General features: G+C 33.8%; 1 protein-coding gene across 1 annotated transcript; it reads right to left on the bottom strand.

The window, feature by feature from the left end:
- LOC109352952 lies at positions 12,931-13,671 on the bottom strand. Its single transcript, XM_019595137.1, has one exon. The coding sequence runs from the start codon at positions 13,669-13,671 to the stop codon at positions 12,931-12,933; it is 741 nt and encodes a 246-aa protein (XP_019450682.1).

The following is a 15,951-nucleotide window of genomic DNA, read 5'->3' as shown; positions in this document are numbered from 1 at the left end:
GATTATCCTTACAATATACTTTATAAATAATTACAAACTAATTACCTATGTAATGATAAACTCATGTTATAGAATTGAATGTAAATACATGGTAAATGGTAGGGGTAAACATGGAGCGAGTAAGGCTTGTCCCTTACTCGGATCTAAAAGTTGATCGATTATTTTTTAAACCCTATCTGACTCTAAATATCGATTAGATCAGCTCTTGAATTTGAACTTGACTCTAGACCCATTTAAATATAATGCATACCCATTTTAGATAATTTTTTCTCTATATTACTTATTATTATGGATATGCAATTTGACATAAGAAATAATATATATATATTGTTATTTGTGTATGTATGTTAAAATTAGAGAATCAATGATATTTTATGTCAAAGAGATATCATTATATTATACACAATTGAATAGATATACATGCAAATATGATGATTGAATGACCAAAGGCTGAGTCAGGTTACCCTTGTCTATTACATGACTCTAAATATTGACTGAGTCAAATTTTTTAGCCTAAAATCGGCCTAGACTTGATGAAACCCAACCATATTTGAGTCTGATCACAATCAGACCAAACCAGGTGAGCAGGTAGGGCTGCTCACACCTAATAAATGATATAGAGTGGGACATTGCACATGTCATTCCCATGTAATACCTAGAATTATAAAGTACATTTTGTTCATTCGTCTTTTTAAATTGTTAAACCATTTTCACAATTTATCATGTTTGAAAAAATAGATATTCATAAAATATTTTTACTTAAAAAAATAAAAGTTGTAATAGAAAATTGAATAATTATTAGAAAAAAGACCAATTTTATTTGTTTGTGGAAAAACATTTTAAGACCACCATAATCAATTGTAAATAAAATTATTGTTAGATAAATTAAAAATTGGAAAAGAAAGAACATTTGACAACAAGTACATTACATTTGATGAGTAAAGCGTAATTTATATAGCTAGACTCGTTAATCGATTAACATTATCTTTAATTAATTAATAAATCTTATAGTTGGTTATAGTATAGTTAGTTTAATTTACTTGCTATAAAAAAGGAGGGCATTGTATTTGAAAATTTGTTGATGAATAACAAATTTAGAAAGTTCTCACTCCTTTCTTTTAACACTCATTCTGTTTCATTCTCTTCTTTCATTCTTCATTTCACTATTTCATTACACACAACTTAGAACCAAAGTCAAGGTTCCAACAACATTTAATTCTAGAAGATAAGATTATCATAACATAAATTATTAAACTTTTATTATGTATATTGAAGGAGGACTATTCTTGTGCAATCAGGAGGGTTAGAAACTTAAAGAATGAAAAAGCATAGCTAAAAATAGGGAGATATATTATGCACAAATGAAAAATAAGGGTTAGAAACTGATATTTATTTTGATATATAAAAATTTCATCGATAAGAGATTATTCAATCATATAAAATTGACATCAATTTTATTCCTCCATCACATAAAGTGATATTAATTTAGTCATTTGCGATTAATTTAGGTGATTTTTATGTCACTTTATTCATTACTAAGATGATGGACTTTAAATTAATAATAATTCTAAATCTACCTACCTGGTTATTCTAGTAATTAAATAAATATTGGAAATAATCTTTTTTATATTCGTGAGATGCTGGCTATGTATTTTTATTTATTAATGTTTTTTTATCATCAAAAATAATATATTTATTTAATATTAGTCTGATTTTGATTTTGTAGGAATTATATAAATTGTAAATTAAATAAGAACAAATTCTTTGAAATACAAATGTGTTTGCATTTGTAGCAACACGTTCCGAGTAGTTTGATTTAACCACACTATTAGGATAAATGGAATGTTTGAGAAAAAACTTAATTATTTAGTCATGGAAAATCATAGTAGTTTTTTATCTCGAAAACATTTGAAGAGAATACTTAAGTAAAAAAAGCCATACAATTCTTTCCTTTAACATGATGATATTTCCTCATATTGATAGTGAATTTTCCCTTTTTGGGATGTGAGGTTTCATGACTCTCAATTACAATTAAATAAGTATGAGAATCTAACACTAAAAAGAGTAGTAATAATATTGTTTCCGTGTATGAATGGTAATTTGCACCAAAGTGACGACAATCACAACATAAGAAAATTATGCATTTCCATGATTGTAGTTAATTGTGTAGAAATACAAGATGATAAAGATTAGTTAAACTAAAATATGATTAAGTCCAAATATTATATTATATAGACAAAAACTGTTATAATTGCTAAGATAATAATAACTCAAATATCAACTAACAAGACAACATACATTATAAATAAATTTAAATAAAATAAAAATAACTAAATCATACGTAAGATAATACTCTATCAATCCAAATAGCATCTAATACGTCCCCTCAAGCTAAAACATAATAAACCTTAAACTTGTTACAAATAATTCCTTTAAAATGAAAATAACCAGTTAATTATATGGACTCCACCAAAAATAATTGAAATATATTGTGAAGTACAAAATTTGCAAAGATAATCAATATCATAATGATCATGGATATAATAAGCCACAAATAACATAATTCATCACTAGAACAACAGGTGACACCATAATGATCATTACTAGGAAGAGAAACGTGATATAATAATTAGAGGTGTCAAAATGGACGGGCCAGTTGGACATGTCTGCCAATGCCACAAAATTTATAGGGTTTGATTATCATATTATGTACTTTTTATTGAATATGCACTTTTTAGCCTGAATTGGTTGGACTATATTAAAATTAGGCTCGGGTCGGGCTTATCCAGACGGGATCAGGCTACCTGTTTTTCCTTATTTTTTAATCTTTTTAGGACATTTGGCTTGGTAATAAGCCTTAGGTAAATATTATCTTACAAAATAACTTATAATAATTATTGTGTTATGAACTTTGAATAAAAAATTGAGTAATGTTTATAACATAAATATTTATAAAATTACAATAATGTTATAAAGTTAATTATTATATTATTTTTTTATTTTGGAGAGTATCCTTTTAAGCACAATAACAAAATAATATATCAATTAAATGAGAAGATATTAAACCATATAGATTCCAGTTTTTATTTCTTAATTGTGTATTTAATTAGATTTAACTTCTACAATAAAAACATAATAAAGAAAATAATTTTTGACAACAAAACTAAAAAACAACATAATTGTTTACCATAGAGAACTTCACACAACCAAATTTAACATAATAGTTACAATAAAAGTGTTGATAAATAGCATAGAAAAGACCTTCATATAGAAAGTAAAGAATAATGATCATATATTACAATGATAATTATACTTTGGCATATAGGAATCATTTTAAACTTTAGTCTATATTACCATTACTATAAACCAAAGTGATATTATTTTGATAGTATCTAGAAGTTTATATGTTGAAGTGAAGTTACAAATTATATTGTGTTAGGGAGTTAGAGTCCAATAGAAATGAGAGATTTAGTAAATGAGTTATGTTAAAAATCATATATGTGGACTTGACATCAAGTCTTAACTCAAACACAACACATTAGATCTATAAGTTTGGTTGCATTGAACATAATAAGTGTGTTAAAAAGTTATACATTAATATCAAACTATATATATATATATTAAATAGATTAAATATGTTAAAATTTAAATAAATATTTTTTTAGTATTATGCAAGCCGACCCGCCACAACCTGCAACCCGCATAGGGCGAGTTTGGGCTACAATTTGATATACATAAATTGTATCTCAACTTTTTAGTCCGATCTAGTTTAGTTCAGACCCGATGTGGGCTAGCCCGAACTTGTCTGTGTAGCCCATTTTGATACATCTAATAATAATCATTGGAATGATCGATGATGGAAAAGAAGTCATTATTAGTTTAACTCGTGAATAGGAGATAAGGCATAACCGAGGTGAATGTATGTAGGAATCGAACACAATGATATAATCACTATCAGAATGATCATCAGTAAGAAAATATGTTGTTATTAACATAACTCATCAATGAGATAAAATGCACCACCTGAATGAATGTTGTTTAGAATAGAACACAATGACATAATGACTATGAGAATTATCATTGATGGGAAAAGATGTAAATACTAACATAATTCATCAATGAGATTAAGTGCACCAATTGTTGGAAAAATTACCACATATATAAATAAATGAAGAAATTGAGTTGTTGTTTTGGAGCGTTTTCATGTTTGTTGATTTTGGTAATTTTTACCTGTAATATAAAATTATGATGTTGAGAAAAAAAATAAATGAATACTAGTGGGAAGGTGATATGACAAAGGAAGATAACTAAATTAGAGTTCTAAATTTTTGGTACCTCAATAGGAGAATAGTGACTGAACATGTCACGAATGATGAAACCACTTTAATACGATATAGAAATTTAGGATGATAAATATTGGTTAAAATTGATTATAAGCTAATCCATGTATTTTATTATATAGGCAAACATCAAAATTTCTTTGTCTTTCATAACCAGATGATTGAGTCAAGTAAAGGAGAATAGTGGGTGAGATGAGTGTGGGGAAGATTGGGGTGTGAATGATGAGTGATTTAAGGGGTAAGGATGATAAAGAAAGTTTATAAAAATATACTTTGGGATTAAATAAAAAGTGTATATCTTTTGTTACAAAAAAATATATCACTCTACATACTACAACTATTCCTAGTGTTGCAGCAGCTCACATAAAGAAGAGAAGAAGATAAAATCTTGTTGAATTGAATTAAATGTTATGATTACAAAATGTATAACCCTTTAATAATACAAAGTAACTACTTGCTTGCAAAGCAAGCCAACTAACCATAATAACCAACTTAACTACCAAAAACCCAAAAAAGAAACTAATACCAATAATATTCCAAGAAGAATGTACATTGAGTAAGAGAATGAAGTAAACATAATGAAAACTATTTTGTGTAAATATACCAAGCTAAGATGTTAAGACATGGGCCAGACCTGATTGTGGCTCAATCATGAGCCAAAATGCTCGGTCACATAAGTCAAATGACTTAGTCAAGACCCATAGACTATGACCAAGTTAAGTGCCAAGGCAAGGAAACTTGATGCATGACCCATGCTCATGAGCATACAAGCATATGGCTTTGGAAAGCATATAATCCTCCAACACTTCCATCAAGTTGGGTGATGGATAGCACAAAGGCCCAACTTGGAGATGAATTGTTGGAAAGGCATGGTATGGAGAGGTTTGGTAAAATCATTTGTCAATTGTACACTGAATAGAACATGAAGCAAGTGGACCAAACCTTGGTGAATCTTCTCTCTAATAACATGACAATCAATCTCAACGTACTTGGTTCTTTTGTGGAAGATAGGGTTACATGCAAGGTAGGTTGCAGACTTGTTATCACAGTAGCATAAAAAAGGTAGATGTATAGATCATCAAGCAAATACTTCAACCATTGAATTTCACAAACCAAAGTGCAAGAGCTTTGTATTCTACTTCAAATGAAGATCAACTTACAGTTTGTTGCTTCTTTGTTTTCCAAGAAATAAGGGTAAAGCCCATGAAAATATAGAATCCAATAACACACTTTCTTGAATCAAGGCAACAAACCCAATCTATGTCTGAGAAAGTACATAGTTTGAGAGGAGGAGTAGAGGAGAAATAGAGACCTTGAGCAATAGATCCTTTGAGATAGTGTTATACTCTAAGTGCAACTTTAAAGTGAGAATACGAAGGTTTGGCCATAAAAAGGCACAATTATTGGAAAACATAAGAAATGTATGGTCTAGAGATTGTAAGATGTAGAAGTGTGCCAACTAATCTTATATAGGAAGATACATCAATAAGAGGAGTCCCTTTGTCAAGTTGCAGCTTCACAGAAGGATCAAATGAAGTCTTGGCAGGATTTGTAGCTAAGGAACCTAATCTTCTAATAAGGTTAGAACATATTTTCATTGATTCATGTGTATTTCAGACTTAGATCGTGCAATCTCTAGCCCAAGGAAGTATTATAAGGAGCCTAAGTCCTTAATTTTGAAGGACTTGTCAAGAACAAGCTTCACATGATTTATTTCTTCCATGTTATCTCCAGCTAGAAACATAACAACAAAATAAACTAAAATGGAAGTGAAAGTGGGGGTTGTTTTCCTTGCAGAAAGGACTTGGTCATCATGTGAGTAAGAGTATCCTAAAGATAGAAGTTTAGAAGGGCAAGGTTGTATGTCATTCACAACTTGCTTGCGTAAGGCCATATAAGGACTTCTGTAATTTGTATACTTGAGTGGACCCTGATGGTAACAAACTAGGAGGGGGAACCATATACACTTCTTCATGTGAATAACCATAAAGAAAGACATTGTCAACATCTAATTGCTCAAAAATTATGATTTTGAAGCTACCAAAGCAGGAAGAACTCTATCAATTGTTATTTTGACAACATGGGAAAAGTATCAAAATAATATATCCTTTCTAATTGAGTATAACCTTTGGAACTAACCAAGAGTTGTATTTGTTGGGGTTTTGTTAACAGAAAGAAAGAAGAGAATTGTGAAGGCAGTGAAGAAGAGAGAACTAGAATAATAGAGATGTATGAGTGGAATGTATATTCATTGTTTTTGCATAGACTCAATGTATGCCATTTATAGTAAGCCAAGCGTAACTAACTTTTGAATCTATCAACTACTTTCTATACTTGGAAAGTCTTAATTAACTCTATTTTATCCTACACTAGCTTGAGCTACAACTCTATTTCAACATTCCCTTCTAATTCAAGCCTTGGGTAGGATGCAATTCGTGTGCCGAAACCACTCCAATTCGTCTTTTTAACTCTGCAAATCTATCAACTTTGAGTGCCTTGGTAAACCCATCAGCAAGTTGTTCCTTTGTCCTTCAGTATGCCACTTCTATTCTTTCTTTGTTCACCAGGTCTCTTAGGAAGTGAAACCTCACCTCTATATGTTTACTTCTGCCATGGCTAACTGGATTTCTAGATAGATTGATGGCAGGCACATTGTCTATCTTCAATTGAAGAGGTTTCTGCACATCAATCTTTACTTCTGCTAGCAACTCTTCTAACCATATAGCTTGGTAAGCAGCATAACAGCCAGAGATATATTCAGCTTCACAACTTGATAGAGAAATAACCTCTTTCTTCTTTGAACACCATGAGATGGATGCATTATTGATCAAGAACAAATAGCCTGAAATGCTCTTCCTTTCAACTGGATCTCCTCCATAATCCGAATCAGAATAGGCAATTAGTTTCAGTGCAGAATCGTGTCTGTCTTTTGGAAATAGAATTCCATAGTCAATTGTCCCTTGTACCTTTAGATCCTCTTAGCAGCTAGCATATGAGATCTTTTGGCCTTGCACATAAACCTGCTCACTACTCCAACACTGAATGTTAGATCAGGTCTACTATTGCATAAAAATCTTAGGGAACCAACTATTTGCTTGAACTGAGTTTCATTCATAGGCTCTCCTTCTTCATCTCTACTCAATTACGATTTTGTTTCAGCAGGAGTTGATGTTGCATTACAAGCTTTCATGTTGAACTTTTCTAGCATTTCTATTGCATATTTCTTTTGATGCATTAGAATCCCTGCAGTTGTGTATGCAAATTTCATCCCAAGGAAATAACTTAGCTTGCCTAAGTTAGTCATATCAAATTCTGTCTGCATAATTTTGATTGATTCTGAATTTTATCCAGTGATCAATAGGTCATCCACATATAAGCAAATGATTAGCAAGTCCCCAAGCTTTCCTTCTTTGACATAGACACCATGTTCAACTATGCACTTCTTAAAATTGAGCTTGTGCATGAAGGAATCAATCCTTCTGTTCCATGCCCTTGGGGCTTGCTTTTAGCCATACAAGGCTTTGTTCAATTTATAGACCAATTGTTCCTTGCCTATTTTGATGAAACCATGTGGTTGTTGCACATAAACTTCTTCCAATAGTGGTCCATATAGAAAGCAGACTTCACGTCAAGCTGAAACAAAGACCAGTTTTTGGCACAAGCAATTGCAATCACCATTCTAATGGTTTCAATCCTAGCCACATGAGCAAAGACTTCTGAGTAATCTAGCCCTTGTTTCTGCAAGAATCTTTTGGCAACCAATATTGCTTTGTACTTTGATATTGAGCCATCACGATGGATCTTCTGCTTAAAGATCCATTTCACCCCTATGTGATGCTTGCCCTTTGGTAGTTCAACTAGGTTCCAAGTCTCATACTTTTCAATTGCTTTGATTTCTTCCTTCATTGCCTGCTTCCAAACTTCATGTTTTAGTGCCTCTGAGTCATCTAATGGAACTGCTTCAGCCATCAATGCTAGGTGAATCAAGTCACCCTCTTTGGTGATCTGATCATCTGAATTTACCTCATAGTCACTAAATCTGATAGGTCTTGACCTATGCCTCTGAGTTAAGTGCCAAGGCAAGGAAACTTGATGCATGACCCATGCTCATGAGCATACAAGCATATGGCTTTGGAAAGCATATAATCCTCCAACACTTCCATCAAGTTGGGTGATGGATAGCACAAAGGCCCAACTTGGAGATGAATTGTTGGAAAGGCATGGTATGGAGAGGTTTGGTAAAATCATTTGTCAATTGTACACTGAATAGAACATGAAGCAAGTGGACCAAACCTTGGTGAATCTTCTCTCTAATAACATGACAATCAATCTCAACGTACTTGGTTCTTTTGTGGAAGATAGGGTTACATGCAAGGTAGGTTGCAGACTTGTTATCACAGTAGCATAAAAAAGGTAGATGTATAGATCATCAAGCAAATACTTCAACCATTGAATTTCACAAACCAAAGTGCAAGAGCTTTGTATTCTACTTCAAATGAAGATCAACTTACAGTTTGTTGCTTCTTTGTTTTCCAAGAAATAAGGGTAAAGCCCATGAAAATATAGAATCCAATAACACACTTTCTTGAATCAAGGCAACAAACCCAATCTATGTCTGAGAAAGTACATAGTTTGAGAGGAGGAGTAGAGGAGAAATAGAGACCTTGAGCAATAGATCCTTTGAGATAGTGTTATACTCTAAGTGCAACTTTAAAGTGAGAATACGAAGGTTTGGCCATAAAAAGGCACAATTATTGGAAAACATAAGAAATGTATGGTCTAGAGATTGTAAGATGTAGAAGTGTGCCAACTAATCTTATATAGGAAGATACATCAATAAGAGGAGTCCCTTTGTCAAGTTGCAGCTTCACAGAAGGATCAAATGAAGTCTTGGCAGGATTTGTAGCTAAGGAACCTAATCTTCTAATAAGGTTAGAACATATTTTCATTGATTCATGTGTATTTCAGACTTAGATCGTGCAATCTCTAGCCCAAGGAAGTATTATAAGGAGCCTAAGTCCTTAATTTTGAAGGACTTGTCAAGAACAAGCTTCACATGATTTATTTCTTCCATGTTATCTCCAGCTAGAAACATAACAACAAAATAAACTAAAATGGAAGTGAAAGTGGGGGTTGTTTTCCTTGCAGAAAGGACTTGGTCATCATGTGAGTAAGAGTATCCTAAAGATAGAAGTTTAGAAGGGCAAGGTTGTATGTCATTCACAACTTGCTTGCGTAAGGCCATATAAGGACTTCTGTAATTTGTATACTTGAGTGGACCCTGATGGTAACAAACTAGGAGGGGGAACCATATACACTTCTTCATGTGAATAACCATAAAGAAAGACATTGTCAACATCTAATTGCTCAAAAATTATGATTTTGAAGCTACCAAAGCAGGAAGAACTCTATCAATTGTTATTTTGACAACATGGGAAAAGTATCAAAATAATATATCCTTTCTAATTGAGTATAACCTTTGGAACTAACCAAGAGTTGTATTTGTTGGGGTTTTGTTAACAGAAAGAAAGAAGAGAATTGTGAAGGCAGTGAAGAAGAGAGAACTAGAATAATAGAGATGTATGAGTGGAATGTATATTCATTGTTTTTGCATAGACTCAATGTATGCCATTTATAGTAAGCCAAGCGTAACTAACTTTTGAATCTATCAACTACTTTCTATACTTGGAAAGTCTTAATTAACTCTATTTTATCCTACACTAGCTTGAGCTACAACTCTATTTCAACATTCCCTTCTAATTCAAGCCTTGGGTAGGATGCAATTCGTGTGCCGAAACCACTCCAATTCGTCTTTTTAACTCTGCAAATCTATCAACTTTGAGTGCCTTGGTAAACCCATCAGCAAGTTGTTCCTTTGTCCTTCAGTATGCCACTTCTATTCTTTCTTTGTTCACCAGGTCTCTTAGGAAGTGAAACCTCACCTCTATATGTTTACTTCTGCCATGGCTAACTGGATTTCTAGATAGATTGATGGCAGGCACATTGTCTATCTTCAATTGAAGAGGTTTCTGCACATCAATCTTTACTTCTGCTAGCAACTCTTCTAACCATATAGCTTGGTAAGCAGCATAACAGCCAGAGATATATTCAGCTTCACAACTTGATAGAGAAATAACCTCTTTCTTCTTTGAACACCATGAGATGGATGCATTATTGATCAAGAACAAATAGCCTGAAATGCTCTTCCTTTCAACTGGATCTCCTCCATAATCCGAATCAGAATAGGCAATTAGTTTCAGTGCAGAATCGTGTCTGTCTTTTGGAAATAGAATTCCATAGTCAATTGTCCCTTGTACCTTTAGATCCTCTTAGCAGCTAGCATATGAGATCTTTTGGCCTTGCACATAAACCTGCTCACTACTCCAACACTGAATGTTAGATCAGGTCTACTATTGCATAAAAATCTTAGGGAACCAACTATTTGCTTGAACTGAGTTTCATTCATAGGCTCTCCTTCTTCATCTCTACTCAATTACGATTTTGTTTCAGCAGGAGTTGATGTTGCATTACAAGCTTTCATGTTGAACTTTTCTAGCATTTCTATTGCATATTTCTTTTGATGCATTAGAATCCCTGCAGTTGTGTATGCAAATTTCATCCCAAGGAAATAACTTAGCTTGCCTAAGTTAGTCATATCAAATTCTGTCTGCATAATTTTGATTGATTCTGAATTTTATCCAGTGATCAATAGGTCATCCACATATAAGCAAATGATTAGCAAGTCCCCAAGCTTTCCTTCTTTGACATAGACACCATGTTCAACTATGCACTTCTTAAAATTGAGCTTGTGCATGAAGGAATCAATCCTTCTGTTCCATGCCCTTGGGGCTTGCTTTTAGCCATACAAGGCTTTGTTCAATTTATAGACCAATTGTTCCTTGCCTATTTTGATGAAACCATGTGGTTGTTGCACATAAACTTCTTCCAATAGTGGTCCATATAGAAAGCAGACTTCACGTCAAGCTGAAACAAAGACCAGTTTTTGGCACAAGCAATTGCAATCACCATTCTAATGGTTTCAATCCTAGCCACATGAGCAAAGACTTCTGAGTAATCTAGCCCTTGTTTCTGCAAGAATCTTTTGGCAACCAATATTGCTTTGTACTTTGATATTGAGCCATCACGATGGATCTTCTGCTTAAAGATCCATTTCACCCCTATGTGATGCTTGCCCTTTGGTAGTTCAACTAGGTTCCAAGTCTCATACTTTTCAATTGCTTTGATTTCTTCCTTCATTGCCTGCTTCCAAACTTCATGTTTTAGTGCCTCTGAGTCATCTAATGGAACTGCTTCAGCCATCAATGCTAGGTGAATCAAGTCACCCTCTTTGGTGATCTGATCATCTGAATTTACCTCATAGTCACTAAATCTGATAGGTCTTGACCTATGCCTCTGAGTTTTTTGATATGGAGCCACCATGGTTGATGCATGTTCAACTTCTTCTAGATCACATGTTAGCTGATTCTCAAAGCTGGTTTCTTCATCAATGTCCTTAAGAATCACCTTCTTTAGACTGGTGTGCATTAGTTTCCAGTCCTACTTTTCATGTTCTAGAACAAGAACATCTCTGCTAATTGTGATTTTTTCTTTGATTGGGTCATACAGCCTATAAGCACTTGTGGGGTGATATCCAACAAACACCATTGCCTCACTTTTTTCTTGAAGCTTTGTTCTCTTTAGATCTGGGACATGCTTGAAAGCTAATGAGCCAAATACTCTGAGATGACTAACTGGTGGTTTTCTTCCAGACCAGATCTCAATTGGTACTTTTCCTTCAATCGTCTTAGTAGGGCTTCTATTTAGAATGTAGATTGAGGTTGACACAGCTTCAGCCCAGATTTTTTTAATGTAAATCCTTTTCTTTGATCAAGCTCCTTGCCATGTTCATGATGGTCCTATTTCTCCTATCTGCCAGACCATTATGTTGTGGTGTATATGGTGAAGTTATTTCATGCTTGATCCCTTGCTTCATGCAGAATGATTCAAACTCATTTGATGTGTATTCACCTCCTCCATCTATTCTAAGTACTTTTAGTTGTCTACCACTTTCCTTTTCAGCAACTGCTTTGAAGTTTAGGAAAGCTTCAAATGCATTTCCTTTGGTTTTCAACACATCAATCCAAGTCATCCTGCTGAATTCATCAAAAAAGGTTATGTAATACCTGTTTCCAGCCAAGGATTGTGACTCAAAGGAGCCACAAATATATGAGTATACAACTTCTAGTGTTTCTCTTGATCTCATATACACATCTGCTTTGAAAGGATTTTTGGTTTCTTTTCCAACCAAGCATACTTCACACATGTTTTCAGGTAGTGAGGTGATTGGTAATCTAGTCACCAACTGTTTGGTCCCTAGGTGATGTAGACTCCTGAAGTTCAAATGTCCATACCCTGAGTGCCATAACCAGCTTTCATTAGAGGTTTCCATAGTGGCTAAACACTTCACTTCAACTGCTTTGATGTCAACTTGGAAGGTTCTGTTTCTTGTCAATTTGCTTCTGATGATCAGGTTCTTTTCTACATCAAACAATTCAAGTTTGTCATTCTTCATTAGAACACTAAATTCTTTCTACACTAGTTGACTTATGCTGAGAAAGTTGTATTTCATGTTAGGCACATAAAGAACATTTGTGATCATTGCCTTGGAGCCATTTTGTCTCATGATGATTACATTTCCCATTCCTTCCACCTCTAATGAGCTGTCATCAGTCAACTTCACCTTGTTCTTCTTTGATGAATCAAAATTAGTTAACCACTCCTTTTGCTTGGTCATATGATTTGAGCATCTTGAATCTAAGTAACAAGATTCAGTTTGTAAGTCTCCACCACTTGTTGTTACCATAAGATTCAGAGGTTCTTGATCTGAGTCTTCTTGTGCTACATAGACTTCATCATAACCTTTTTGTCTTGCCTTTTTTGCATGACACTCGTAGGAGTAGTGTCCCATTTTGTGACAATTGAAGCACTCTACCTTCTTCTTATCAAACCTTTTTCTATTTGCATTCATTCTTGAGCCTCCTCTAGAAGATTCAGGCCAATCATGATTTAGTTTGTTCTTCTCTAAATTCAGAGGCCACATTTTCTGATGATTATGCTTTCCCTTCCATTTTTTGTCTTTCTTCCTATCTTCTTCTTTGAAGTGGCTTGCCTTTAGTGTTTGTTCTGATTTCTTGATTGGACATCTATCAAGCATTCTCATTTCATGTGCCTCAAGTGAACTTTGCAGTTCCTCAATCTTCATTGCATTAACATCTTTTGATTCTTCAATTGCTACAACAATGAAGTCAAACTTTTGAGGCAAGGATCTCATGATCTTTCAATTATCATGAGATCTGTAACTTGTTCTCCAAACCCTTTTCATCTAATTGGTGATTGTTAACACCTTGGTGAAGTATTCACCTATCCTATCTCCTTCTTCCATGTACAACAACTCATATTGTCTCCTTAGGGTCTGAAGTTTTACATTTTTAATCTTCTCGCCCCTACATGACTTCGAATCAGAATGTCCCAAGCTTCCTTGGTAGTGGTTGCATTCTGAATCTTCTCAAAGTGCACATCATCCACACATTGGTGAATTAAGAATAGTGCTTTGTTGTCCTTCTTCTTGGCATCTTTGAAAGTTTCTCTCTGCAACTCAGTGGCATCAGTGTGTAATGGAAGAAATCCATATTCTACCACTACACTTACTTCTTCAAAGTAGAAGAGCACTGTCATTTGTGTTCTCCATATATCCTAATTTTTATCAGTGAGAATTGGGAGCCCCATTGATGGAAGATTGTTGCCATTGCCCACCATTTTGAATTTTACAGAGAGACTGTCCTTCAATCAGTGAATCTATCCTTCAACTTTATGGACTCCATCGAATTGCTTCAATCACTAACTCCTTCGATTTTCACCAAGAATCATTCACCCTTAGTGAATCTTGATTTTCTTCAACATGTCTCTTTATTCGTGTAGCTCTTGATACCAGAATTTGTTGGGGTTTTGCTAACATAAAGAAAGAAGAGAATTGTGAAGGCAGTGAAGAAGAGAGAACTAGAATAATAGAGATGTATGAGTGGAATGTATATTCATTGTTTTTGCATAGATTCAATGTATGCCATTTATAGTAAGTCAAACATAACTAACTTTTGAATCTATCAACTACTTTCAATACTTGGAAAGCCTTAACTAACTTTATTTTATCCTACACTAGCTTGAGTTACAACTCTATTTCAACAATATCAAGGGTCAAAGTGTGATTGTATTCTAGTGCCTAGAGTTCTGTCAACATGGCTTCTTGCCAATATGGACTAAAGGAATCTTGTCTAAAGGTTGATGGTTCTTGGATGGTAGTGACACTGAGATAAACTATTTTTTAAGAATGGGAACAATCATCAGAGTTGAGAACATAGGATAGAAGGTAGAAGGCATTTGTACGTAGTGTTTCAGTCTTTGAGTCTATTTGGAAAATGTGGCAATGATAATCTTGAACGTGAGAAGTAAGTCCTTTGATCATGAGTAATTGTCTAGATGGAATGTTTGTTGTGGGTGAAAAGGAAATTGGAGAAGGAGAGTGAGGAGTATCTCTAAGGAGAGAGTCAGAGGATGTAGGATTTATAGAATGAGAATCAGGGATTTGTTGGGACATGGAGAATCTAAGTGTTCTTCGGAAATAAGGTCGAATCTACAAGTTGATGTGACTGGTACGTTTGTTGTATTTTGGGAGTTGAAGGGAAATAAATTTCCATAACAATGAACATTCATATAGACAAATATATCATGAGAATGAAGGTCGGATAGGATATATCCTAACCAAGGAAAGCACATTTTCGTGCTCTTTGTTGGAATTTGGTTCTATGTGTTATGATGGTGCTAGCATAACTAAGGCAACTAAAAACCTTTAGGTGATCAAAATTATGAGGCTTTTGTTATAGGATTTGATATGGGCTTGTGTTTTGGAGTAGTGGAGTAGGCACCCTGTTGATAATGTGAATGACATGTTGGATAGAGAAATTGCACATCTTTGGGAAGATGAGATTGGAAATATAATGTTTGTGCAACATTTAAGATGTGTTGATGTTTTCTCTCTACAATCTCATTTTATTGTGGGGTTTCTACACAAGTTTTTTTTATGTATAATCCATTTTGAAGCTAAGAATTCATTCATTGAGAATTCTACACCATCACTTTTGATGCATTTCAATTTAACATCAAATTGTGTTTCAATGAAGGAAACAAAATTGATCAAGTGTTATGGTTGGTTTCCCCTTTGATTTTTATCATAATTACCCAAGCAAATCTACTATAACTATCAACTAAGGTAAGAAATAACCTATGACCAAAAATAGAAGGGGCTGAATATGGACCCATATGCCAACATGAAGTAAATCAAAATACTTATGACTTATGGCTCTGTGTGGCGCTGGTGCTAAAAGGCAACTTCCTTTGCTTTGAAAAATGGCAAACATCACATGCAAGTATAGGTTCTTAAAAAGAAGGAATAGAATAGAATTGTTTAGCAAGTGATTGTATTACATTTGTAGAAACTATGTACAAATCTTAAATGCCAAATGTGATTAGAGTCTTGTGATTGTGCAGAAGATACAAC

This window comes from Lupinus angustifolius, chromosome LG07, assembly GCF_001865875.1.
Source record: "Lupinus angustifolius cultivar Tanjil chromosome LG07, LupAngTanjil_v1.0, whole genome shotgun sequence".
Lineage (NCBI taxonomy): Eukaryota > Viridiplantae > Streptophyta > Magnoliopsida > Fabales > Fabaceae > Lupinus > Lupinus angustifolius.
The sequence above is the reverse complement of the archived record's forward strand: the minus strand, read 5'-3'. Positions and strand labels throughout refer to the sequence as shown.